General features: G+C 37.0%; 1 protein-coding gene across 1 annotated transcript in view; it reads left to right on the forward strand.

Annotated features, from left to right (window-relative positions):
• Positions 1 to 25,889, forward strand: part of CCDC91 (coiled-coil domain containing 91) — a 143,006-nt gene that overhangs the window by 92,457 nt on the left and 24,660 nt on the right. The window contains exon 10 of the mRNA XM_062569556.1: positions 1,291 to 1,404. Coding sequence (XP_062425540.1) covers positions 1,291 to 1,404 — 114 coding nt within the window. The remainder of the gene's footprint in view (positions 1 to 1,290; positions 1,405 to 25,889) is intronic.

A 25,889-nucleotide genomic window follows, 5' to 3' on the forward strand; every position in this document is an offset into this window, starting at 1 on the left:
CTTACATACGCATGCACACACTCTCCAAGTTGCAAAGTTGTATATTATAAACTTGTGTATGCATTACAAGGGAGATGAATTTTGGCTCATAGGAGAAAATAAGGTCATGTTACCTTATTTAAAATTTCTTTTGAGTATTGCAGGTTCTTTTTTCCTCTCTAGTTTTCATATGTGTATTTTAAAGGACTGGGACTTCTTGTCAAAAAAAAAACAACCTTTTTTTGTTTTTCTGAAGAAGTAATATTTCTCGCCACCTACATTGTTATATGCTATATTTGAATAATTTAAAAAGATAAATGAAGTATAAATTTCTGATAGATCTTTCTTACTAGTGTGAATGCAGTATGTAAGCTTAGGTTCAGTGATGATGGTTAATGGAAGTATATTTCACATATATCTGCTTCATTCTAAAGGAGCACTACTAGTATTTCCACTGTTATCACCTTTGAATGCCTGCCATAGGAAATACAACATGTACTCCCTGATTTCTGAGATGTGGTGAAATGAAAATTGTCTCACACCGAGGTGAGCTCTGCACTGATTGACATAGGGCTCTGGAAGCAGATAGGCATTAAATTCCAGTGGAAGTCCAGTACTTTTCATTCAGCTTATTACACTGTACCTGCATTTATAAATATAATAAATGGTAATTTCTCTGACTTTTTCTGGATGGTTCCTTAAAAATCATCATTTTTTCTTTAGTCTGAATTATTTAGCACATTCCGTATGATTATTTTGTTGTATAGTTTTCTGGTAATATTACTCTTTTGTATGTTTTTTTTTTTTTTTTCCCCAGGAAACTTGTTTGTCACCTCAATGTTCCTGAATTCTAAAACCCAAACTTTTAGCTAAATAATGTTTTTCCTTATTTGAGTGACTTTAGGAAACAGAAACATGAACTTCAGGACAGTGAGTTTGGGCCAGGAAGTTGTTTCATAAGCTAATAACTTCTGTAAATAAGTTACATTAGAGATGGGAGAGGTATTTTAAGGATTTGCTTCCAGCTTTCTGTGCTGTATTTTATTGCTAGCATCCTTCTGCTCTCAGCGAACATCGTAAATCTATTAACACAGCTTTGAACTGATTCTTTCCCTCTTTTTATGCACCTTAGTAATTATAGTACTGAATTTATAAGGTTTACGTAAGGATGTTGATGCACACTTTTAGGATAACTATCATTGCAAAAGGAATGTGATCATGATAAAACTTTAGAAAAAGGGAAAAGGATGACTTGCATTGTGTTTGTGAAATACTTTAACTATTTAGACTTCATGTTTTCCTTTTACTTAGGACATTGTCAGAGAAGCTTTAATGGAAGAGCAAAAACGAAGTCAAAAGGCAGTCGAAGAAGCTGTGAAAAGGACAAGAGAGGAACTGGTGGAATATATTAAGGAACAGAAAAGGGTGAGTTACCAGTCTCTAATGGGTTTCAGTTCCTTTGGGAAGAAACCAATGAAGTTTATTAATCCTGAAACCTGTCTTGAAATGCATGGAAAACAGAATCAGGAGTTATTTCTTCAGATTTGTCACTCCTTTTTTTCTCTAATGATCTCTGTTACTATATTTCTTCATGCATATTTACAGAATTGCAGGTTCATCACAAATCAAAAGTCAGAACAGCAGAAATGAATGCAGTCTTTGAAATCCATGATATTATTGCAGCAATTTAAAGAGAAAGCATACATGTAATTCATGAAATTCGAGTTAGGGCCCGAGTTCAGTTCATTGAAACCATTTCAGTATCAATAATGGATGCTATTTTATGTTCACAAATGAACTTTATTGTGCAGTCTGCATGCACACAGCTTTGTTAACTGTTTCTCTCAGCCTATATTATACGACGATCTGAAAATGCATTTGATGTATTGTTCAGAATCGTTTATATTCAGTACCCTTCTCTTGTTCTGAAATGTGATATTATGAAATTTGTTTTCAGATATTCTGTTAAAACTATGTACTTGCACACTAATAGCTGTGTATAAGCCATAAACAGTGACTTCTAAGATAAATTGATTTACTTTCAGGAGCAGAATAAATTTTTACTGCACTACTCACCCTTGGGACTCTTTCTATATATATAAAAAATAAATAAATAAAAGGAGAGAGAGGAAAAAACACTTTTATATGGCAGTAACAGCCTGAGAGCAAATTCAGTTATTTCCGTATTCTGCAGAAACAAAATCACTAAGCTTGAATTTAACTTAATCCTGAGAAGGAAATAGAAATAATGTTTGTCCTCTTATATTCCCTGCTATTATGGGCTGAAGGTATTATACTTCTCCCTAGTGAGAAGAAATTTAACTTCCCAAGTTCCAAAATTAGTACTGGAGGAACTCTTCCATTATGTTATGGATGGAGTAGTTTACATTTAGCAGTAAGTATCTTACTGGCTGAGATGTTTAAAAGGTTGTCCAGGGGAAAACACTGTTCTTAAAGATGTTGGCTTGTTTATGTTTATAAAGTTGGTCATTTAAAAATGATACACTGTATGGTAAGTGAAAATACACCTACTATTAGAATAGCTTGTATCCTAAATACCTTGGTTAATAGGACCACTAATCATCTAGTGGAAACTTCTCACTGTTGACAACTAGATTACACAATTGTGAGACTACAGTAAAAATGTTTTGATTTCCCAAAAACAGATTTTGTTTCAACTGTATCTGGGAGAAAAACAGAGGATTTTTTTAAAAATAGTTCAATATTTTGTTTAAAATAACAGAAGAAAAAGTCTGCAGTTGTCTCCTATACAGTTCCTGTCAATTTTCTTTTGTATGTGAATAGACTGACAATCAGTTTGCACCTCATTTGCAGGTACACCATATCTTGCCATACCATCAGATAACCAAAGTTATCTTACTACACTTGTTTATTTTACAAGTACATAAGGTCAAAGAATGGACAAAAATGGGCTAAACAGAACAGAACCTAATCCTAAAACAGAACCCTAACCCTAACCCGAACCCTAACCTTAACCCAGGAAATTAGGCTAGGAATTTGGCTACTCAGGAAATATATTTAAAATAATTTTCCTCAGAAGTAATGTGTACAGTATGAGGTACCAGTAGGTATTCCACCATTCTTTATATTGTGATTTCTAAGAATTACAATAATTCACACAATATCAGATATTTTCCCATGTACAGGCAAAGCTTAAAATCATTTATCTTTTGTCTTAGTTCCTGGGTTCATTGTGCTGCCTGGATTTTCACAAGTGTGATTCATTCATATCAATCCTCTGCCCTCTGTCACTCTTGGCAACTTCAACTCTACTCATTTGGGTTAAAATTCTTATTTTGTCTGCTCTGACACCAAATCTTGAATTGCAGTTCCCAGGTACTGTTTAAATTTATTCCAGAAGTTTAGAACCTAGCTTTAGATCTCTTCTGCAGATGATGATGGCAAGAGCTGATTTAAAGGGGCTCCAAAATAACTTCTTCCAAACACAGTAAGGCATATTACTTCTTCATAGAAAAAATAGTTAGTATATAGAAAATATTGCTATGTGTCCCTGTATAGGAATGTTTCAGCCTACTTTATTGTTCCCTTGTGGCAAGAAAGGAACAGCCTGTAGTACTGAAGTCTCTCTCTGCTTCCAACCTGTCCCACTGCCCATCTTCATTTTCCAATTAGACTATCAAGTCACTCCATCCTCCTGTCTTCTTAAAATCCATGATCTTTGAATTGCCTTTTGGAATCTAATTTCATTTGAGAAGTATGTAAACATTCCCTTATGAAGGGAAACAGCTAGTCAACTTGTACCTTCAACTGATGGCCTAACACTGTTGTCTTAACTCCTTTGAATCCAGGAAAGTTACTTATGTTTCTGCCTTTTTTTTCCATTTCTAGCTTAACCACATTTCGGCACCAACTCAACCACCAAGAAAACAACTGCATACGATATTCATAACATAGAAGAGATGTTTTTGCAACTTGTTAGAGATATTTTACTATAAATGGCACAAAATATTTGGACCCAGAAATAGTTGCTTACCACTAGCAGTAATTTTCAGGTCATATTTACATGATTCAAGCTTAAATGCTTAACCTAACTCTTTAAATCTCCTATGTTCTTCCTGTAGTTTGTGAAAAATAAGATTCTTCCCTCTTTCAGAGGTGAAGTGTTCAACTTCAGTATTGTAACTCAGTCTTCAAAGGAACTTCTGTCTCACTGACAGAAATGGGAACTAGAGAAAATTGTCTAATTTAGCTACTAACAGAGAGAACTAATGTAGTGGTAATAATTTCTGACCCATGTTTCTGTGCATTTTTTATATCTGAAAAACATCAGATGTGAAAATATGGTTCATAATTTTTAACAACTGCAAAAATATGTAAATTCTATGCAGTATTTATTAGACTTCCTTCAGAACTTGATTATTGACAAGTGTCTATGCATATTTTTCTTTCTGGAGGAAGACACTGTAAAATTATTTTCAGAGAAAAAAAAATTAGATTGAAGAAGGATAAATCATAGAAACACAGAATCAGTAAGGTTGGAAGGGACCTCTGGAGATCATCTAGTCCAACCTCCCTGCTCAGCAGGGTCACCTAGAGCATGTTAGACACGGTTGCATCCAGGTGGGCCTTGGATATCTCCAGAGAAGGAGACTCCACAGCCTCTCTGGACAACCTGTTCCAGTGCTCTGTCACTCTCACAGGGAAGAAATTCCTCCTCATATTCAGGCGGAACTTCCTGTGGTTCATTTTCTGCCCATTACCTCTTGTCCTGTCACATGGGACAGCTGAAAAGAGTTTGTCTGGGTCCCCTTGACACCCTCCATTCAGGTACTTACACACATTGATAAGATCCCCCCTCAGTCTTCTCTTCCCCAGGCTGAAGAGGCCCAGCTCTCACAGCCTTTCCTCATAGGGCAGATGCTCTAGCCCTCTGATCATCTTTATGCAGACCTTGATTATTCTCCAACAGGCCCATCTATATCAACTGATCTATACTTAATTTTTTTTAGATTTCTGTTCCCTTTAGGAATGGAGACATTTTTTCACTTTTTTTTTTCTATCTACAGACAGAGCTGCCTCATGGAGCTGGTTGCCTTTATTTTGTTATTTGCTTGACCTAGTGAAGTTTTCACAAATCATTTTGAGATTCAAAAATAAAAGACTTTGGACCAGATTTTGCCTTGTATTTACACATTTTTTCTAATCAAAAACAATTACAAAGGCCACAAAGAAGTGTAAGGGCAGAAAAGTTGTTCTATCGTCATGTTCTTCTAATTTTACAGTGATGAGGAACACAATATTGAAGTACAATGCACAAGTAAGTTTTTTCATCCACTCACCCCCCCAATTGCTCTGATACAACATGTGTCAATTTTTGTCAGTGATGAAGAATAACCTGAATTTATTTTCTTAATAAAATCATAAACAAAAGCTTTGCCACCATCATTTTAGAAATCTGAAGCATATTTTAGATTCCTTTTCAGATGCAATAGAAATTTGTAGTGCTTATCAGTCTGGGTCAAGGATATTCTTTCCCTTGAATTGTCATATATGTACGGTGAGAACTATGTTTGAGTAGAATCATAGAATCAGTAAGGTTGGAAGGGACCTCTGGAGATCATCTAGTTCAACCCCCCTGCTCAAGCAGGGTCACCTAGAGCATGTTAGAAAGGGTTGCATCCAGGCACCTTTTGAATATCTCCAGTGAAGGAGACTCCACAACCTCTCTAGGCAACCTATTCCAGTGCTCTGTCACTCTCACAGTGAAGAAATTCCTCCTCACATTCAGGCAGAACTTCCTGTGGTTCAGTTTTTCCCCATTGCCTCTTGTCCTTTTGCATGCAACAACTGAAAAGAGTTTGTCCAGGTCCTCTTCACACCCTCCCTTCAGATACTTATACACATTGATAAGATCCCCCCTCAGTCTTCTCTTCCACAGGCTAAAGAGGCCCAGCTCACAGCCTTTCCTCATAGGGCAAATGCTCCAGCCCTCTGATCATCCTTGAAGCCCTATGCTGGACTCTCTCCACTAACTCCATGTCTCTCTTGTACTGGGGAGTCCAGAACTGGATGCATTACTCAAGATGAGGCCTCACCAGGGCTAGAGGGGCAGGATCACCTCCCTCAAAGGATCAACTCCCTCAACCTGCTGGCAACACTCTTCTTAATGCACCTCACGAGACCATTGGCCTTCTTGACCACAAGGGCACTTTGCTGGCTTATGGTCAACTTGTCATCCACCAGCACTCCCAGGTCCTTCTCTGCAGAGCTGCTCTCCAGAAGGTCAGCCCCCAGCTTGTACTGGTGCACAGGGTTATTTCTCCCTAGGTGCAGGACTCTGCCCTTGCCCTTGTTGAACCTCAGGAGGTTCCTCTCTGTCCAGCTCTCCAGCCTGTCCAGGTCTCTCTGAATGGCAGCACAGCCCTCAGGAGTGTCAGCCACTCCTCCCAGCTCGGTACCATCAGCCAGCTCGCTGAGGAGGCAATCTGTCCCTTCATCCAGGTCACTGATGAATAAGCTGAACAAGAGTAGACCCAGTGCTGATCCCTGGGGAACTCCACTAGCTACAGGCCTCCAACTAGACTCTGCGCCACTGATGATGACCCTCTGAGCTCTGCCTTTCAGCCAGTTCTCAATCCACCTCACTGTCCACTCATCTAACCCACATTTCCTGAGCTTATCTAGGAGGATGTTCTGGGAGACAGTGTCAAAAGCCTTGCTGAAGTCAAGGTACACAATGTCCACTGCTCTCCCCTCCTCTCCCCAGTCATGTCATCATAGAAGGCTATCAGATTGGTTAAGCAGGATTTCCCCTTGGTGAGTCCATGCTGGCTACTCCTGATCACCTTCTTTTCCTCCATATGTTTAGAGATGAAATCCAGGAGGAGCTGTTCCATCATTTTTCCAGGGATGGAGGTGAGGCTGACTGGCCTGGAGTTCCCTGGGTCCTCCTTCTTGCCCTTTTTGAAGACTGGAGTGACATTGCCTTTCTTCCATTCCTCAGGCACCTCTCCAATTCTCCATGACCTTTCAAAGATGATGCAGAGCAGCCTGGCTACAACATCTGCCATCTCCCTCAGTACCTGTGGGTGCATCCCATCTGGGCCCATGGATTTGTGGATGTCAGGCTTGCCCAGAAGATCTCTAATCCTATCCTCCTCAACCAAAGGAAAGTCTTTCTTTCTCTAGACTTTCTGCCTTACATCCTGGCTCTGGGATTCTTGAGGGCTGCCCTTAGCAGTGAAGAGTGAAGCAAAGAAGGCATTCAGTAATTCTGCCTTCTCTGTATCCTTTGTCAGCAGAGCCCCCGCCCCATTCAGTAGTGGGCCCACATTTTTCCTAGTCCCTTTGTTGCTACTGAGGTATTTGAAGAAGCCCTTCTTGTTGTCCTTAACGTCCCTTGCCAGACTCAATTCCAAATGGGCCTTAGCCTTGCTCGTCGCATCTCTACATACTCTGACTGCATTGCTATAATTCTCCCAAGTAGCCTGCCCCCTCTTCCACATTCTACATACTTTCTTCTTCTGTCTGAATTTGGCCAAGAGTTCCTTCTCACCCATGCAGGTCTCCTGCCCCTTTTGCTGCACTTCTTACTCCTTGGGATGTACTGCTCTTGAGCTTGGAGGAAGTGATGCTTGAAAACTATCCAGCTCTCCTGGACCCAGCTTCCCCTTACGGCCTTAACCCTTGAGATTCCTCCAAATTGGCCTCTGAGGAGCCCAAAGTCTGCTCTCCTGAAGTCCAGGGTTGCAATCCTGTTTATTGCCTTGCTTCCTCCACACAGGATCCTTAACTCCATCATCTCATGGTCACTGCAGCCAAGGCTGCCCCCAACCTTCACATCTCCAACCAGTTCTTCTTTTTGTTGGTTAGTACAAGGTCCAGCAGGGTCCTCCAGCATTTATGGCAAGAAGTTATCATTGATGTTCTGCAGGAGCCTCCTGGACTGTTTGTGCCTTGCTGTGCCTTGCTTCAATCATCCAGCAGATGTCAGGGTGGTTGAAGGCTCCCGAGAGAACAAGGGCCTGTGATCATGAAGCTACTTCCAGGTGACTGTAGAAGGCCTCGTCAACTTCCTCCTCCTGGTCAGGTGGCCTGTAGTAGACACCCACAACAGTGTCCCCCATGTTAGCCTGCCCTTTGATCTTCACCCATAAGCTCTTGATTGCCTTCTCCTCCATCCCTAGGCAGAGCTCGATGCATTCCAGTTGCTCTCTCACATAAAGAGCAACTGCACTACCTCACCTTCCTGGCCTGTCTTTCCTAAGAAGCATGTAGCCATCCATGGCAATATTCCAGTCATGCGAGCTATCCCACTATGTCTCTGTAATTGCAATGGGATCATGGCCCTGTGACTGCACACAGCTCTCTAGTTCCTCCTGTTTGTTCTCTGTGCTGCGTGCATTGGTGTACAGGCATTTCAGAGAGGCAGTCATGTCTGCAGGTTTCCCAGGAAGGGTTTAGGTGGGTCTTCCATAGCCATGTCTTAAATGCACATCCCCAGCTGCATGCACCCATTGGAGGCCCTCCAACTCGAGTTGTATTTTACTGACTACCCTCTCTCTGTGACTCTCCCCTTCCCCATTCCTACCTAGTTTAAAGCCCTCTTTACCAGGCTGGCCAACCTGTTGGCAAAGACACATGTGCCCCGCTTGGTGAGGTGAATCCCATTTCTCCCCACCAGATGCTGATCTTCAGACCATGTCCCATGGTGATAGAATCCAAAACCCTGTTGCCAACACTAGTGGTGTAGCCAGTTGTTAATTTGGAAAATTTTCCTCCTCCTCCCATGCCTTCCCCTAATTGGCAGGACCAATGAGAAGACCACCTGGGCTTCCATGCCCTTGACCACCATGCCCAAAGCTTTGAAGTCTTCTTTGAGTGTTTCCAGTTTGCTCTCTGTATCATTAGCACCCACATGAAAGAGCAGCAGAGGGTAGTAATCTGATGAGCGGACAAGCCTTGGCAGTCTTTCATCACATCTCGTATCCTCACCCCTGGCAGGCAGCAAACCTCTCTAGAGGATTAATCCGGTCGACAGATAGGTGCTTCCATCCCCCGTAGCATGGAATCACCCACTACAACCACTATTTTCCTCTTATGAGTGGTCACACAAGGCCCAGTTGCTTCCCTTGAGGTCAGGTCCAGGTCCTTCTCATCCTAGAGTGTACTAAACCTGTTCTTCAACTGTAACTCCAAGTCTACAGGAGGATTAGGGGCCTTTCTTCTTCTTTGAGAAGCAACTAGTTTCCAGCCTTCTTCTACAGTGCTATGCGGTACTATTTCACTCTGCACAGAGCCTTCCAGCAACTCCCCTGCTACAGGGGATTGGGTCTCTGGGAGCAGTATGGTCTCTAAGAATGCCCTGTCTATCTCCTGCTCACTTTCTCAGATGCTTCTCAGTCTACTGACTTCATCCCACAACTCCTTGACTTGACGACACAAACCGTGAACAGCAGCACACCTCTTGCAAGAGGGTAAACCATCAGTCCAGGCATTCTGGAGAGACTCCAAGCACTACCTGCAGTCTGAGATCTGTAGAGCAGCATCTGCTGTAAGAGGGTCTGTCTGGGTTGAAGTTTCTGACACAGCTGATGCAGCAATTCCAACACTTACAGGCAAATATGCTTTGCAGCTAGTTACAACCATGTTTGTGAGAGTGGGCACTACTAGCGCAGGAAAAAGAATGATGTCCTTTTGCACCTAATTGCACCCCTCCTGTGCAAACTGCTGTCTCTGTTCACTGCAAACCAGGCCTGGCTCTTCTATAGACCTCTCCCTAATACTGATTCACAGGGTACTTGATCCACCCTAAATAAGGGCTACCTGAATCAAAAGCCCCAACTCCCTCTATTCAGGGGCAACCTAGACAGCTTGTTAGCAGCAGCTACACCCAGCTGGAGTGGGTAATAAGTGCTGGATCTTCTCCCAGGAGAGCTTAATGCTTCCTGCAGTTGCCCTTGCCCAGTTCCCCTTACCTGTTAGCAGAGTCACTTTCTAGTCCCCTCCTTCCACAAGGGTCAGCAGACCACAATGTTCAACATGGGCCCCAGAAGTTCAAGGCAGAGCTGAGACAATGCTGCGCAAACTGCGTCTGTTCGCTGCCTCTGTTAGCTGTGCTCTGTATGTAGTTAGATACATAAAAATGAAGGTATGTATGTAAAGTAGTATGTATATAAAGGTATATAAAATAGTATGTAGGTAGATACATAAAAAATAAAAGTATATACAATTAATAGAAGGAAGATTATTGCATCTGCATAGTATCACATCTGAAATTCAAGATGAGGAAATTGGGAGAAAGATACTGCTTGTCACTAATGAAAACTTAAATGGACCAAAAAGTTTTAAGTTAAAGATGCACTAAATTCTTGAAGAACTTTATCAATGAAAAAATGAAAGTGTAGTTTTCAAAGAAACAAGATCCCCTTCAAGTAGGAGTAGTGTTTCCATTCAGTCCATGGATTTCTTTAATATCAAAGTGTTTCAATCAACTTTTTTCCTTTGTTGATCAATTACCATTTATGTCCATATATTACAAAATCTATGCCTAAGGGCAGATATTTTTTTCTGGTGTAAAATCTGTAAAGTCTATTCACATTGAAGTTCAAACTGGAAGACATTTTTAACTCCAAATTGTTTGCATTTATATATGCCTTTATATAGTTATATTTAAAAATGCAAAACTAAGAAAATAGCTTCTTTTTATAACCAGTGTAATATCACATGTGCTGAAATTAATAGTAGGTCAATTTTGTGGCTATTTCAAAAAGGAGATAGGAAAAACCACATCCCTCACCATGTTCCCATTGGTGGAAACAGTTGTGGTTTGTAATAACTAATGGCTTTGGACCAGAATGAAGTGTTTCAGCCTACCCTAAAACTGTGACCTTTACATGAGTTTGCTGTGAAGAGATCTTTTCTAAGTGCAAGTATAATATGAGCATCTTTCCTGTATATCAAAGATGAATTTTGTGTTCAGTCTTAGCTTTTTTAAAGGATCTAACTTTTTTATTTTTTAATAGTAAGGGTTTGGGTTAATATAATGGATAATTGCCTTCAAAATTAAGCTTCATTGGATATGCTTAGTGAAAACAATGCTAGCTATAATATGCCTGTTTGCTTGCAGTTGAATACAACTTACACCAATTTTTGAAATTTTTATTATATAGGTGACTATATGACCATGGTGCTCTAAAGAGTGATAAACATAATGAAAGTATTTATAATAGTAAATACTTTCTTAATTCAGAGTTCTGAGTGGGAAAAACTTGTGATTGTGATTCTTCTTAAAAATATATTGATCTGATACTTACTCATATAAATTATTGTGTCAACATAACATACGCAATAAAAACAAACCTCAAAAATTTTCTGATACGGTTCCAGAACTGACTTCAATTTATCTAGTTAAGTGTTACCACTGAAATAATAGTTACTTTTGAGTGCCAGTAGGCTATATGATAAGTATTCAGAGACCTTATTGTATTTATCTTTCAGTGAGTATCATTTTTCCTGCCCATCCAGCAGCAGATGAGCTGGACATCTGCCTCTCTCTCTGTTACTGGCTAAGAATATGTCTGTGTCACTGTTCTTTAATCCAGCTAACACTATCCTTGTAAAATGTTATCAACACTGTGATATATTGATAGTTACTGAACCACATTTTTGCATAACCAGTACTCAGCAACCATTATCACTAAATGTGAATGATGCCAGTAATATCTGATTGAGAACATCTGGTGTCATATTACAATAGAAACCTTCCATCTATTGAGTATTCTATATTGGCTTCATTCTGTCTGATACTGTATTTCATGCTACCTACAAATTTTCAATTCCAGCTACTTTTACAATTTAGGATTATGTAATAGATACTCTGGAACTGGAAAAAAAAACTTTTGAATTATTATCAGCAGTGATCAAGATCAGTTCAGGCTCTTCAGTGTGATTTTAAGGAGATAGGAATCTATCTGAAATTAATTCATAAAATGCAACTTCATCCATACTTTCACAGACCCTTTCCAAGAAGATACCTTAAAATCATGAGATGGATTTTTTTTTGTACTATTTGGCATGTTTTACACAATCTCTAAAGATTGTTACAGAGGTACTGTGGGAAGTTACTAGCTGAATATAATTCAGTTGTACCTGTTTTAATGGTCAATCCACAAATTTCTAACAAATGCTGTCTCTTTCCTTCCTCAAGAAGCTATAGCAGAAAAGCCATTGTCAAGAATGATACTTTTGCCCTGGAATTGCTCTGGGTTTGTCAGTTGATGCTCCTATCTTAAGGCATATGTCAGTCCATCTATCAGTCCACCATTTCTAAATCCTCTGAATGCTCTTCAGCACATACAAGGTATTGCATAACAACTTCGTCTAGTTATATCTTCCAGCATGCATATCAACAGGCCACAGAGTACCTCTTCAGTGGTGGTCCAAGAAAGTATGATTTAGAGCAAAAAAGCTCATTTAAGACAGCTTTCAGTAAAACTTTTTCATTATGATCCATTCAAATACATACAGTTCCTCCACCTGCCTTAAATTTTCTGTATTTTTTGTAACTATGAGGACTTTTGATTGACTTACTGGGCTTATGGCTTCTACTTCTTTATTTTAGATACCTATATATTATACTTATTAATTATTAACAAGCATTATACTTGCTTGTTTTTTTTTTCTTACTTCATTGTAATGAGTATTCAGAAGTCCCTTTTTGTGTTTCTACTTCTTTATTTTAGATACCTATATATTATACGTATTAATTATTAACAAGCATTATACTTGCTTGTTTTTTTTTCTTACTTCATTGTAACGAGTATTCAGAAGTCCCTTTTTGTGTTTCCATGTGTCAAAGAGTTGTTTGGAATAGACTTGAGGAAGATGATTCTGTCCTTGATCAATCCATCTTTCCTGTTAAAATATGACATTGTTTTGTTATATTTACTTTCTTTGAGGATAGGATTTTTTGTAGGCAGTAATCTAGTTTATACTTACCTTTGGAGACACCATTTTCCATGAGTTTAGAATTCATATAAGTTAATTCTATACCTTATGAAATTTTTATCCAAATCCTATAACCCTTCTACATTAACTTACTTCATGTTCTATACTTTGCTCTTAAACTCTTCCACATCTGTGACAGAACAAGCCAGTTAGTGTGTTTTTGAGGTTTTATTGTGGCTTTTAGAAGTGAATCTTAGGAACAGCCTTTTCCTTCCTGAACTTCAAAATGATTTTCAATTTGTATCAAGATCTTTTATGCATTAACCTACTACTTATTTCTTGAGCTAGAGCTTATTCTGCTAGGGCATGGACAATAAAAATAATGTGCTTTAGAATACTTCTGTCCGAAATTAGCAGTTACTTGTACTTGCTTAATTTACCATTCACTAGTCCAGCATGTCAGCCTCCAATACACAGTTTATCAATGATGTCTATATACAGGAAATACACACAGGACAATTTGAAGTAATAAGTTGATTAGGAAAAAGAGAAAAGTTAAGGTTCCTTTGTCCTCACACATCTCTTTCAACTTTTTTCTTTACTGATGTGTAATCTTTTAATGTGAATTCTTTATAGCTGAGAAACCTCAATGTCCTGCCTTTGATAAGATTTTTTACTAAAGAATTTAAGGTTATGTGCATAAATTTAATCCATACTGTAAAGACCTTATTTCAAAGTTTTTCACAGATAAATAATTTGAAGTTAAACTAAGAAGCTTTTTAAGTGATACATCTATGACTTTTTGTTATACATAAATGAGTCATATTCAGTAACAGTAAAACTTGCAGTCTTGGTCATATTTTCTCATGTGCAAACAAAGGACCTTCAGTGCATTTTTTTTAATTTAAAAAAGCAGGTTGAGAAGATTAAAATTAATAGGGAGAAATGGATAATAATGCTACACCATGCTGAAATGCCCAAGATAACAGAGATAAACTTTTCTCCACTCCATGCCTTCATGCCTTTGCAGTCTTGAAATATGCTTTTTCTTTTTTTTTCTTTTTTTCTTTTCTTTTTTTTTAATAGGAGAGAGGTCTTGTTAGAAGTAGCAACAAATAAGAAGTTTATAACTTATAAGCTTATTATTTCCTATCTTCTTACAGCTACATATCTCACACACTCATGTCTAAAGCTAGTAGAAGTCTTATGTAGGCAAATATTTGCATTTGATTAAAGGAAACCACAAGTTGAAAAAGCAATGCAAGTATGAGGGCAACGTTTATTTTCATGCAGTAAATGAAAGATAGACAATGTTCTGTGGTTACCCCTTTTTCATACCCCAAATAAAAACTCAAATTTTTAAGGATATATAGCACTATATTGGAAACAGTTCAGCTTGCATACTGCAGTCATGGTTCTATTTTGTTTGTTATTTAAATAAAGAATTTAATATTATAAAAATGTTTTTTTATGTTGCCGCAAATAACATCTTAAAAACCTGGCTATCTAAGATGTGAAGGAAATCATTTAGCAGTGAAGAATTCGACCTTTTGGTATCTCACCACCACCACCATGATTCTCTAGTGTACTTCGTAATTGAAATTGAGTAAGGGTGTTGCCTCCATTTAAAGGCATCTTCCAGAGTTATCAGGTTTGTTAGAGGTTCTTATAAGACTTCAGAAAACCTTGAAGTCAAATTTGAGATCACTTGCTACAGATGTTAATCAGAGATGCTTTCCTAAGCAAAGCCACACTCACATTTTGCCTGGAAAATTATTAATTTCCTGGAAGTATGTTTTTGATCTTGTAGGATTGATATGTATTTTTTATAATACAAGTATCAGTTAGGAAGGCAAAACAATGCTTTACCTTCCTAATAGCGATAAGAGGGAGAAGAAGGATTCTAGCACACAGATAAAAGAACAGCAGGCATTGAAGTATTAAATGGCAAGCCATTGTGTTCACTTTTAATTCTCATTAAAATGAATTTTGTTCTTAGAATGTATCTAGTGCATCAGTCCTGGATCCCACCTATATCTATGTGATTTGGATGTAGAAGCAAGCAAAATCCTTCGGTTTCACTAAAGAGTGAGTTGAGTGAAAACTAGAGACACTTGTCAATGAGTATCCAAAGTCTCTATCGCTTCTGACATAAGCTCAAGATTTGCAAACTCATTTGTCTTCTGTTGCCTGATGTTCATAATCCTATAACCTCTAGCCTTGCGCTTCAGTCTTTGTTCAACTGCTATTTTGAGAACAGCTGGTGTGACAGGTCCCACTCTACTAAATGCTCCACATTTTAACAAATTGCATAGTCCAGCCATTCAAATCACTGTGCCCGTATTAATGATTGTACTGGGAAAAGCAAAAGCATGTTTCATCTCAGCCAAATCTGTTGTTTCCTGGAAGTTTGCTTTTGATCACTTGTGAAGTATGTAAACTTACCGTACTTTTCTGTGAAGCTCAAAGGGAAGATGACATTTGCTGCTCATGAAAACAAATGGAAAATCCAACCCTTTGAGACAGACAGTGTCTCTAGCTAACTCTTACTGAACTCATCACGTGCATAGTAATACCTCAGAAAGGATCATCACCTTTCTTTTCTTCTTGTGGGTCAAGTGGAGCACAGTACCTTCCCTTTGGGTGGCAGTGTGATCCATTGTCATCACAGCATTTTGAACTGACAATGAATACCATACCTAACCATAAAAAAATAGTTGTAATCCATATGGATATGCTAAAAATGCATATATTCTGATTGCTGCAATTGACTAAACAAAAGTGGTTAATAGCAGACTTATTTTGTGTCATTTGCTGGTGTAAGTCATAACGTACTATCTAAACTATTTTATCCCTGAGGAGCAGTAGATTCGATACGTGACCAATTTCAAATGACTTAATTCAGAATCTTCTTACAGTGCTCACATGAAAAAAAAAAATCCATTTTGCACATTCCTGTGAATTGAGTTGACTTTCTAAAACATTATATCAGTCTGCTAAAATGAGATAAAACCAGTCCATCTCTGCAGTCATTTGTTCTCAGATTGGTGAGATCGTAATTTTAACATAGTTGTTTCAGTATCACTTAATTGTGATAAATTCAGTGAACTCCCACTAATTATAAATTTATCTCCTTGGTTTGATCAGTGTTCAATGACACCTTTTAGATTCTCTGAGAACAGGATTCCCCAAAACTGAACATTTCTTCCCTTATTTCCTTTAATTTTCATTTCCTGAATGGAAATTTCCCATATTTTAATCTATTAAAAAAAAAAAACACCATTTTTAATTTTGACCTGTTTTTTTTTTAAATTGATTTGGGGAATAGTTCAATTTTTTAAAATAATCATAACATGATTATTCAAGTTTGTATTAACTATATGAGGATGTTGCAATACAAAGGAAAAAAGGAAAAGTATACACATTCAGTTTTGCTTCTTAGAACACACTATATCAAATTTTTCATCATCTTTCCATAAAGCTGAGATTCTTCTTGAGGCATACCGCCTCAAGAAGACAACTGTTGCATATTTTCAGTTATTATGAAAGGAATTATGAAGATTTGGGCAAATCATGTTAGTAAGTGTTACCAGCTACTCAGCAATGCATAGTATAAATATTAGTAGTTTAATATTAAAGAAAACCCACCCGCTGACACTACCTATTTCACATCTATCCACTCTGTTCAGAAAATGTGGCATAAATGTCATTAGAATTGATGTAAATCTTCCATAGATAAAGAGAAAAGGCTTCTCTTCGGGCTTCATTAAAGTTTTATTTATCTGTTAATAAATACTGTTCTAGTGCCACTGAAATGTCATAGGATGCCTCTAAATAAGTCATTATTTTGGCCCTTTATGTGACAAGAAACAAAATGTATCGTTGGTATATCATATTCTTTTTCTTTTTCTTTTTTCTTTCTTTTTTTTTTTTTTTTTTTTTTTAACTACTGGTGTTATTGGTTAATATAGATTTGACATTTGATCTGAACTTGCCAGAACAACAGATGTACAGTCTGTCCACAAATCTCTATGGTTTCTATAATTGCAACTCCCATAATAGAAAGACCAAAATCAGTGGAATCTCTATGCACTCATCCCAAAATATGACATACTGCATTCATCCACAGACTATTCTTACACAGGCTCTTCAGGTGAAACTGAAGCTTGCCTGAGCTCCAAATGGAGCTTTCTCAGCCAGTACTCAGAAACACTTGGTTACAAGTGGGAGAGCATTCTTCATAAAATACCATTTTAGTTCCAATTCCAAGAACTACAATCAGTATACTAGGTACTGATGATCATAAATTCTATGGAGATACTGTTTTTTATGGTCTATTGCAAGTTTGTACTTTTTTGTCCCTTCCTGCTAACTACCTATTTCCTTTGCATTGTTCAACTGATTAACCTAACGATTGTGGGTTTTTTTTGCTAAATCTAATAAAGGAACTGTATGCATAAAAGTGTCTACCCTTGTTAACTATGACACTTTCTCTAATAAAAGATTTTTTTCTCTTTCTACAAACTTTGATTCCCCCCCCCCCCCCCCCGGCCAGGTTAAGCTATTTGCATTATCTTTAAAAATTCTGACCTTTGCTTTCATCCTGAATATATGTGAAGGGGCTTCCTTCACATATATTCACCTTGGAGTTCCCCAGAGCAAAGCAACTTTGGTTTTGTTTTTCTTTTTCTTTTGGTCTGGTTTGCAAAAATGGCAGCTGGCATCCTGATACACATTTGCATGTCTGTATGTAGGTACACGTATATGCGTGTGTGTGTATGTGTATATAATGTTTATATATATTACATTGTGTATACGTATATAATATAATTGGAAGAGTAAGAGAAATGTATTAGCTTGCTGTGTAAAGTAATGCTTAAAGAACACATTTGCCCTGCTGGTTTGTTTGCACTCTGTCTCCATTTGCTGATCAAACATGGGAAGAAAAGTAGATACACACTGTAGCAGGTAAAACAATCTGTGAAACTGTAGAATAGAAACAGGTATTGTTGTAAGTTAAGCAAATTTTCAGAATTTGTTGGTCTGAGAGAAGCCAAATCAAAGGATTTACAGGAGTAAGAGTTAATTTCTGAACATGAAATAAACTTGAAAATAAATTGTAAAATAGCATAAAAGTGACACCTGAATGAAATAAAATCAGTCCTGGAGGATATCAAGCTCTCATGCTGCTTAATCTTATTGAAGTAATGAAAGCATTCCTATAGAACAGATTCTGACCTTATTTATGCCTGCTGTTCCATAAAGACAATTCATGAAGGTTGCATTTTACAGTAAGATCACCAGCTAAGATGATTTTGTATTACTTTGCGCATGATAGGAATAAGAAAAGGAACTTAATTTTTAAAGTCTTAAAAGATTAAAATTGGTGAATTTCAGACTGTGCAGTCTTTTTGGATGAGTTCAGATTTTCATTGCTAACACCTAACAAGTTAATCTGGGGATTTTTTAGAAATACTGTAGCTGAGCAGTCACACAGTGTTTTGTATTTCTAGCAAATAAAATGCTGCATGCAACCAAATGCATTCTAAAAGCTGGAAAAAAATACTGGGAAGTAAATAATATAAATTATACATTCATTTACTAATTTCTGTGAGGCTTTAAATATCTTAATTGAGGATGGAATTAAGAATATAATAGGCATTCAGTGTGTTGCTAACATTTATATTTAGTTCACATCTGTATGTGTTTTTTTTTCTCTTTTTCCTTTCTTGTTGGTTCCATATTAGCATTGTTAGACTATAAACCACTCCTGAGGGAAAAAATGCTGTACAGTAGTATATAGGGGAAAAAACTCATACTGGAGTCACCTGCAGTCAATATGAAAGAAAAGTAGGATTATAATAGGTCTATGTACTATCCTGTGACCTTCTGACTTAGTTGTTCAAATGGATCCTGGCAGAGGAACACGTGCCTGTAGGCTTGATACTGCAAAAGTGTGCTTGCGCTTTTTATGTGTTATAATTCGTGCTATGTATTACTACAGCTGGCTTGAACTGTAAAATTTTGGCAGAAAAGTGATTTCAATGGCACACAAAGGAAATATAGAAATGACCTGGCACTCAGTTCACCATTCTGTACGTTTAATGTGAAGAATGCTGCTTTCAGTTCCTGTCTCAAATTACAGATGTAAACTGGGGGAGTTCTAGGAAAAGAATATTTATGGCTCTATATGTGGTTATAGTTAAATTGATTTATTTTAAGGAGAATGGATTGCTTTTTAACATTGACAACTGAAATGCAGGCAAATTTCTTTTCTGGTAGTAGCATGTGCTTAAAAAAATAAAAGGTGCCAAATGAGTCCAGTGAAAAATCTGTTGTCAAACTTTTGCTAGTATAAATCTATGAATTTCTTATTTTTACTTTAGTAAAAAAAAAAATCCTGACAGAGATTAATAAACACAAGATATTTGGGGGGGGGGGGTGGAAATGGAGGCAGAGTAGGAAATGTAAAATATCTAAATATCTTAGGGTCAAATTCAAGCTTCTTTATTCTGAACGGGATAAATTGCATCTTCTGGAAGAGTCTACCTGCTGCATCTCAGGATTCGAAGGAGAACTTGAAGTTTCCATCCATGTAGCTCATTAACCTTTCACCAGTGAAAACTGAAGCAAGAATGCACAGCTTGCCTATACACTAAAAAAAATGCATCGGCAAATTAGTAACTATTAACTAAAATATGATGTTTCATAAGTTCAAGGATTGTTTAAAAAACAGGCAGTGATGATTGTGCATGTCCAAAAATCATTAATGATGTTAATGTACAGAAGTAGCTTTCTGTTCATTCTGTGTCAGATCCTTTGTTTTTGTGTTCATGTTGGTGCATGAAACCACTTTTAATTATAACTAGACTTTCTGGAATAGAAAGGATGTAGAACTGGAATGGGCTTCTTGGGTTATCAAATCCAATCTTTAGTTGTAGCGTATATTCCTTCTCAAAGTGGGCAGAGAAGCATCATTTTTTTTTTACTTACAAATAATCCCTGTCCAATTGATGGCATAAACAGCATTAAAAAACAGTCAGTTTATGATTTCTCCTTCCAAACCGGGTTGTTTTAGGGGCTGGATTAACTCTTGGCACCTTGTTTTAACCTGAGATATTTTCTATTGTAGTCCTCTGGTCACGAGGTCAAACACTTCCCACTTTTGTTTCTTCACTGCTTTAATGGACAGTCATTGAAACCCAGTAGTAGTTATTACTTTCTCAGTAGTTGTTAATTCTGTTCATTGCATACATATAAAAAGTTCCAGGACATAAAATAATGCTGAAGTATTAATTTTTTGTCATTTTATTCTGTATCCATACAGAGCCATTAAAAAGTGTGGTCACTCTGTGCTTTGTCTTTGTTGAAGTTGAGAGGTTTCACCCTTACAGATTTTTTTACTTCTGTAAAATGCCCTTTTTATGAAGTACTTTTATTTCTTGTTGTACGTGTTTTACAGGAATAGATCCTATGTTGCCTTTGATGCAAATGACTTCTTTATTTTTCTCACTTTCCCATTATTGTTTCATTTTGCAGTGTGATGGCATGTTATATGTTATTTTGATTCCTATTTCCCAGTTTATACTGATACCTGTTACAACAACATCTGCTCCTGATGTGTATTACTATTTTTCTAAAGAAGGTATCTTCAAGCTTCTGTGTATTTTTTAAGCAAGGTACTTATTCCCTACTAATATTTTTATTTCTGTTATCTTGACTGAAGCAAATAATCTTGTCAAATGAGTGTATTTTAGAAAAATTCTTTCTTTTTATTTAAAAGATTTAAAATTCAAGATGCAACTAAAATTCATTCCTTCTTGATCCTAAACCACTTGCATGGCTTAATTTGTACAGTGGATTTACAGCATAACATCAGAACTTTTATAGCCTCATTATCAAAGCATTGTGTACTTTTGGCCTTAATTTATAATTTGGCTTCCCTGGATTTGCCATCTCTTTGTCATGATTCAGAAACTGAAGATAAGAGATGCTTGTCAGAATATAGTTTATTCCATGTTCTCTGTGATTTTCATTTTTAGTTAGGTATGCTGAAGTTACTTGAATATAATCATGGGAACTTAGTGCAATCATTTGTTATTTTTGCATATGGAATTGTTTGGGGATTCTTTATTTAGTCATCACTGAAGAGTTTTATGATCTTTTTTTGTACATGGAGCTTGATCCAGTGCCCAAGTAAATGGCAAAGTTCTTATTTGATTTGAGTGTGAATATCATTGCCTCAAAAATGTCATCTTTATCCTTATTCTTTCAGTTTATCCATCTTGGAATTTTGATTGTGGGGACATTAGACGTTTTAAATAATTAAATTACTTAGGAGGAGGTTCTGTTTGTGGTTACTTGTTCATATGAGATGTTGTTTTCCCTTTTCCTTTCCTATGTGCTTAATTTTTCTTTCCATTCTTTTGGTTCAATTTTTAACGTCTACAGTACAATCCGTTTTGTGTTTTAAGATAATTTGTTTCCAGTTGGGTTGAATACATAATTGAACTGGATTCTGAAAGGGTGACTTGAACAGTATTTGGAACAGAAACAGTATTTCAGTGATCTGAAATAATACCTTAGTGCAGAAATGTTTATTTCCTATATTTTTCATATTTCTTTATTGGCATCTTTCCTACCAGCTTTTCATGCATAATTTGTATAAAACCACTTTTCTCTAGATCCCAAACAGTAGGAAACAATTGAAAAAAATGTATTTAGCATAATATTATCTGGTCCAATATGTGATTTTTCTAGTAAAGTTTTACTTGGGAGAATTTTGGCTAATTGGAATGGGTATAAAGATCTTCTGGATCTGTTGTATTAGAAACTAAGACTACTGACTGAGATCAGTAGACATAGCATGGAAGAGAAATGACACATCAATCACATACACTGTTGCAGCTCAGTTCTGCTTAGGTGGGAGCACGTGTCTTACTATGATACTTTTTATATTGAAAGTAAATTAAAAATAATTCTCTACTTGTGTCCTCTGAAATGGTCTTCTATTTTTCGTAGCTCTGTCCATACATCATTAGTTTGTCTGAATTCTTTTATGTTTAAAAGAGAACTCTCAATGACTTTGGGTTACACCTTTGGTAATTAATGTGGTTTTAAGCTTTGTGATTGATATTTAACTGCTCCTACTTACCAGTTAAAATGCAAATGATTCATCCTCTTTAAAATCCCAATATTTTTCTGGACCCATAAGGCATTAGTTTTACAAACTGTGAACCATACACTAGGGCAACAATGCTAAATATTTAATAGAGCTGAAAACAAACTTCAATATCTCAACAATTTTAGTCTCCAACTTAATGGATGAACTGCTTTTCAGAGAATATTCAAGTAGTAAATTCATGAAATTACATTTTAGGAGTAAGTTAAGAAGAATGAATTAAGTCCAGGAATGGTTTTTAACCTTCATCTTGCCTTCAGCACGCAAACTATGTGTATAGTAAATTAATCAGTATTAACTACAGATCTGCATATGTATTTGTTTTCGATATTTTATTCTATTTCCTCTTATAGTTTACAAAAGCAACTTGATTTAGTTGTATGTAATATTCCACATGTTCAAATACACATTCACTTTCTTTTCATACCTGTTTGATCATCTAAATCACTATGGCTATTGCACTAAAAGAATAAACACAAGCATGAGGGGCTTAGTGCAAAAAATCACTCAAACTAGAGTATGATGCTTTTTAAACAGGTTGAAAGATGATCACTACCATTTCTTTTTTTAAGCATGGAGATACTAATTGTGCTTCTCAGTTAGTTTCCTTAAAAAGTGCTGAAAGTATTTTTCATGCTTGTTTTTGGCCTTTACATTTAAAGATACACTATCAAAACCAGCATTGTGCTCACATAGCTATTCTGCAACATTTGGATGTTCTCAGTACTTTTATAACTTTTTCTCATCTGAAGCAAAGGATACATTTTTTAATTATTGAGGAAGGGGCTTCTTTCAAATAGATGATAGGCACTTGTGATGATTCGAGTTAGTATTTTCCATTAGTTTCAATCTAATTGGAATTTATAATATAAAAAATATTAATCATCATATGTTCTCATGTTTTCTCCATGTTTCATTAAAAACTAGTACAAGAGCATGACTTGACTTTACCCCTCTTCGTGTTTGACCTGATCCTTTCTTCAGCTGAAACACTTAAATAGAAGTCATCCATTTTTTTAAGTTGCTTTGTGGACATGGTTGAATGTTCTTTCGTCTTGTTGATGGCTTTTGTTTAGATATGAAATATCATATTGTAAAAGCTTTTTTAATTGAAACTGGGGAAAAATGCAAACATTCAGAAGTGTTTCTGTCCTGTTGTAGAACATCTGTTCTAAGAGATCTATTATCTTGTTTTAGTGGAAGCCTCAAAACTGCTATCTTCTAACTTATTCAATACAATAGGGCCTTCTGAGCAAGCAGTTATTTCTGACAAAGGTTTACATCTGAACACTGCAACATACTACTAACTCATGAAAGCCTGCAAGTAATGATTCTTAGAAAAAAAACATATTAACAATTATAAAATGGTCTAGTAGGTACAGTTATAACATGACAAGTTCAAAACAAGCAGGATATACTTCTTCACATAATATGGAACTCCTAGCTGCCAGATGTCATAGATGAAAAAGTTAAATGTTTTGTTTGTTTGTTTTTAAAGTGACTGGGCAAATTTATGGAAGGAAATTCCATGAAGGGCTATTAAATACAAACATACTTTGATCTGGTTCAGGTAGTAAGATAAGTGAGTGTTTCATGAAATGAGGGAATTATTTCAGTGTTAGTCCTGTTATACTCTCTTCTTTACTAGATACTTGCTATTTGTCTCTATTAAAGATACTTACTGGGTGAGATGGACATTAGTCTGGCATGTACTGATAGGTAGAGGACAGCTTCTTTTTATGTTCCTGTTATGTAAACAAATTGTACTGATAGTGAAAAGGAATTCGCAGATCTGCAGTTGTTTTTAGAAACACAAAGTCACGTCTAGAAAAAGAGCTAAATGCACTGGCCATGTGTTATGTCATGTACAAGCGCAGAAGGAGGTACTTGGTTGTTTTCCGTTTCTTCAAGGCGGCCAGTAAGGTTGGTAGCTGCAGCTACTACTGCCACATTTGTAGGACCTATTTGTGGTTCATGTACCGTTTGTTGTCTCAGCACTAAATATGGACGTTTCTCATTTGGGTTGTTATTTTTGGATATGTACAATCAATTCATCTGCATTTACAACAAAAACAACAACAAAAGGATTTGTGGAAAGTAGTAGGATAGTAAAAACATGAATTATGACTCATGGTATTATTTCAAATATTTATACTTTAATTGTCTTAGAACACTTGGGAGAATCTAGCTCTTAAATCCATTATGCTATCATGTCTTGAAGTAATACATATGTGGATTTCATTTATCTACTACATAAATAAAAGATACATGTTTAAAGAAATTTTAAAATTATAACCTGGTATTTAAAAGTAAAAACTTATTGCAGTATACATGCCTTCAGTATATGACATAGCCCAGGAGAATCGAATGTTACTCCAAAGCATTTCTGTAAACATTTTTAGAACTGAAAACAAATAGCATGATAGCAAAAGCTTATCAGTTTGACAACCTGTTTTAGATACTGTGTTTTTCCTGGAATACTATTTTTCATGAAATATAGTACATCTTGTCCAGTAGCGTGAATAAGACTTAATTTCAAACAGAAGATCTTTCCATCTTTATGAACCTGTGTTCAGGAATATTACCATAAGTATTGCTATGAATTCAATAACAATTTTTAATTTGCCTATATTTTCAATAGAATATACAAAACCATAGCAAAATGTTTTGATTCCTTAGAGAACAAATATACTGAATATTATTCCAAACTGCTAGCCTCACCATACATCTACATCTCTTCTCCTTTTTGATTTTGGCTGCAGGAGCAAGTAGATGTTTTGTATATTTTATCCTTATTTATTTCCCTATTCAAGTCTTAGGCTGCAGGGAGTGCTTGGGGCCTCTCTAGAAGGCCAGGACTGATAGTCAGCTCTTCTGCAGAAGGTGTGCTGTTGTTGACAAATTCTATTGCACTGTAAAGGAGTAATGGGAGGAAGTCAGCAGACTGCGAAGCATCCACGAAAATGAGCAGGAGATAGACAGGGCATTCTTGGAGGCCATACTGCTACAGGAGTCCCAGTCCCCCGCAGCAGAGGAGAGCTCTGTGCCAAGTGAAACAGTACATCACAACTCTGTAGAAGGAGGCTGGAAACTGGTCTCTTCTAGTGGGAGGAGAAAGGCCCCAAGTCCTCCTGCAGACTTGAACTTGCAGCTGAACAACCGATTTAGTGCCCTCCAGGATGAGGAGGAGCTGGACATGGCTTCAAGGGAAGCAACTGGGCTGACAGACCCTGTGCCTTGTGGGAACACTTGGAAGAAGCAAAGAGTGGTTGTTGTGGGTGACTCCATGCTGTAGGGGTGGAGGCACCTATCTGCTGACCTAACATTTTGTCTAGAGAGGTTTGCTGCGTGTCAGGGGTTTGTATACAAGATATCTTTGAAAGACTGCCAAGGCTTGTCCACTTGTCAGACTACTACTACCCTCTACTGCTCTGTCACATAGCTGCTAATGATACCAAGGGCAATTTGGAAACAGTCAAACAGGATTTCAGAGCTCTGGGCATGGTGTTGAAGGGTCTGGAAGCCCAGGTTATCTTGTCCTCAGTCCTGCCAGTGATGGGGAAGGATAGGAGAAGGAGTAGATGGATATTCCAAGTTAACAACTGGCTGCACTTCTGGTGTTGGCAAAAGGGTTTTGATTTCTGTGACCATGGGACCCTGTCTGAAGATCAGCAACTGATGCGGAGAGATGGGATCCACCTCACTAAGGGGGGTACGCATGTCTTTACCACCTGGAACAGAGGGCTTTAAACTTGGAAGGATGGGGGAAGTGGATAGTTTTAAAGACGGTATTCAACAA

The sequence above is a fragment of the Rhea pennata genome, chromosome 1, assembly GCF_028389875.1.
Source record: "Rhea pennata isolate bPtePen1 chromosome 1, bPtePen1.pri, whole genome shotgun sequence".
NCBI lineage: Eukaryota > Metazoa > Chordata > Aves > Rheiformes > Rheidae > Rhea > Rhea pennata.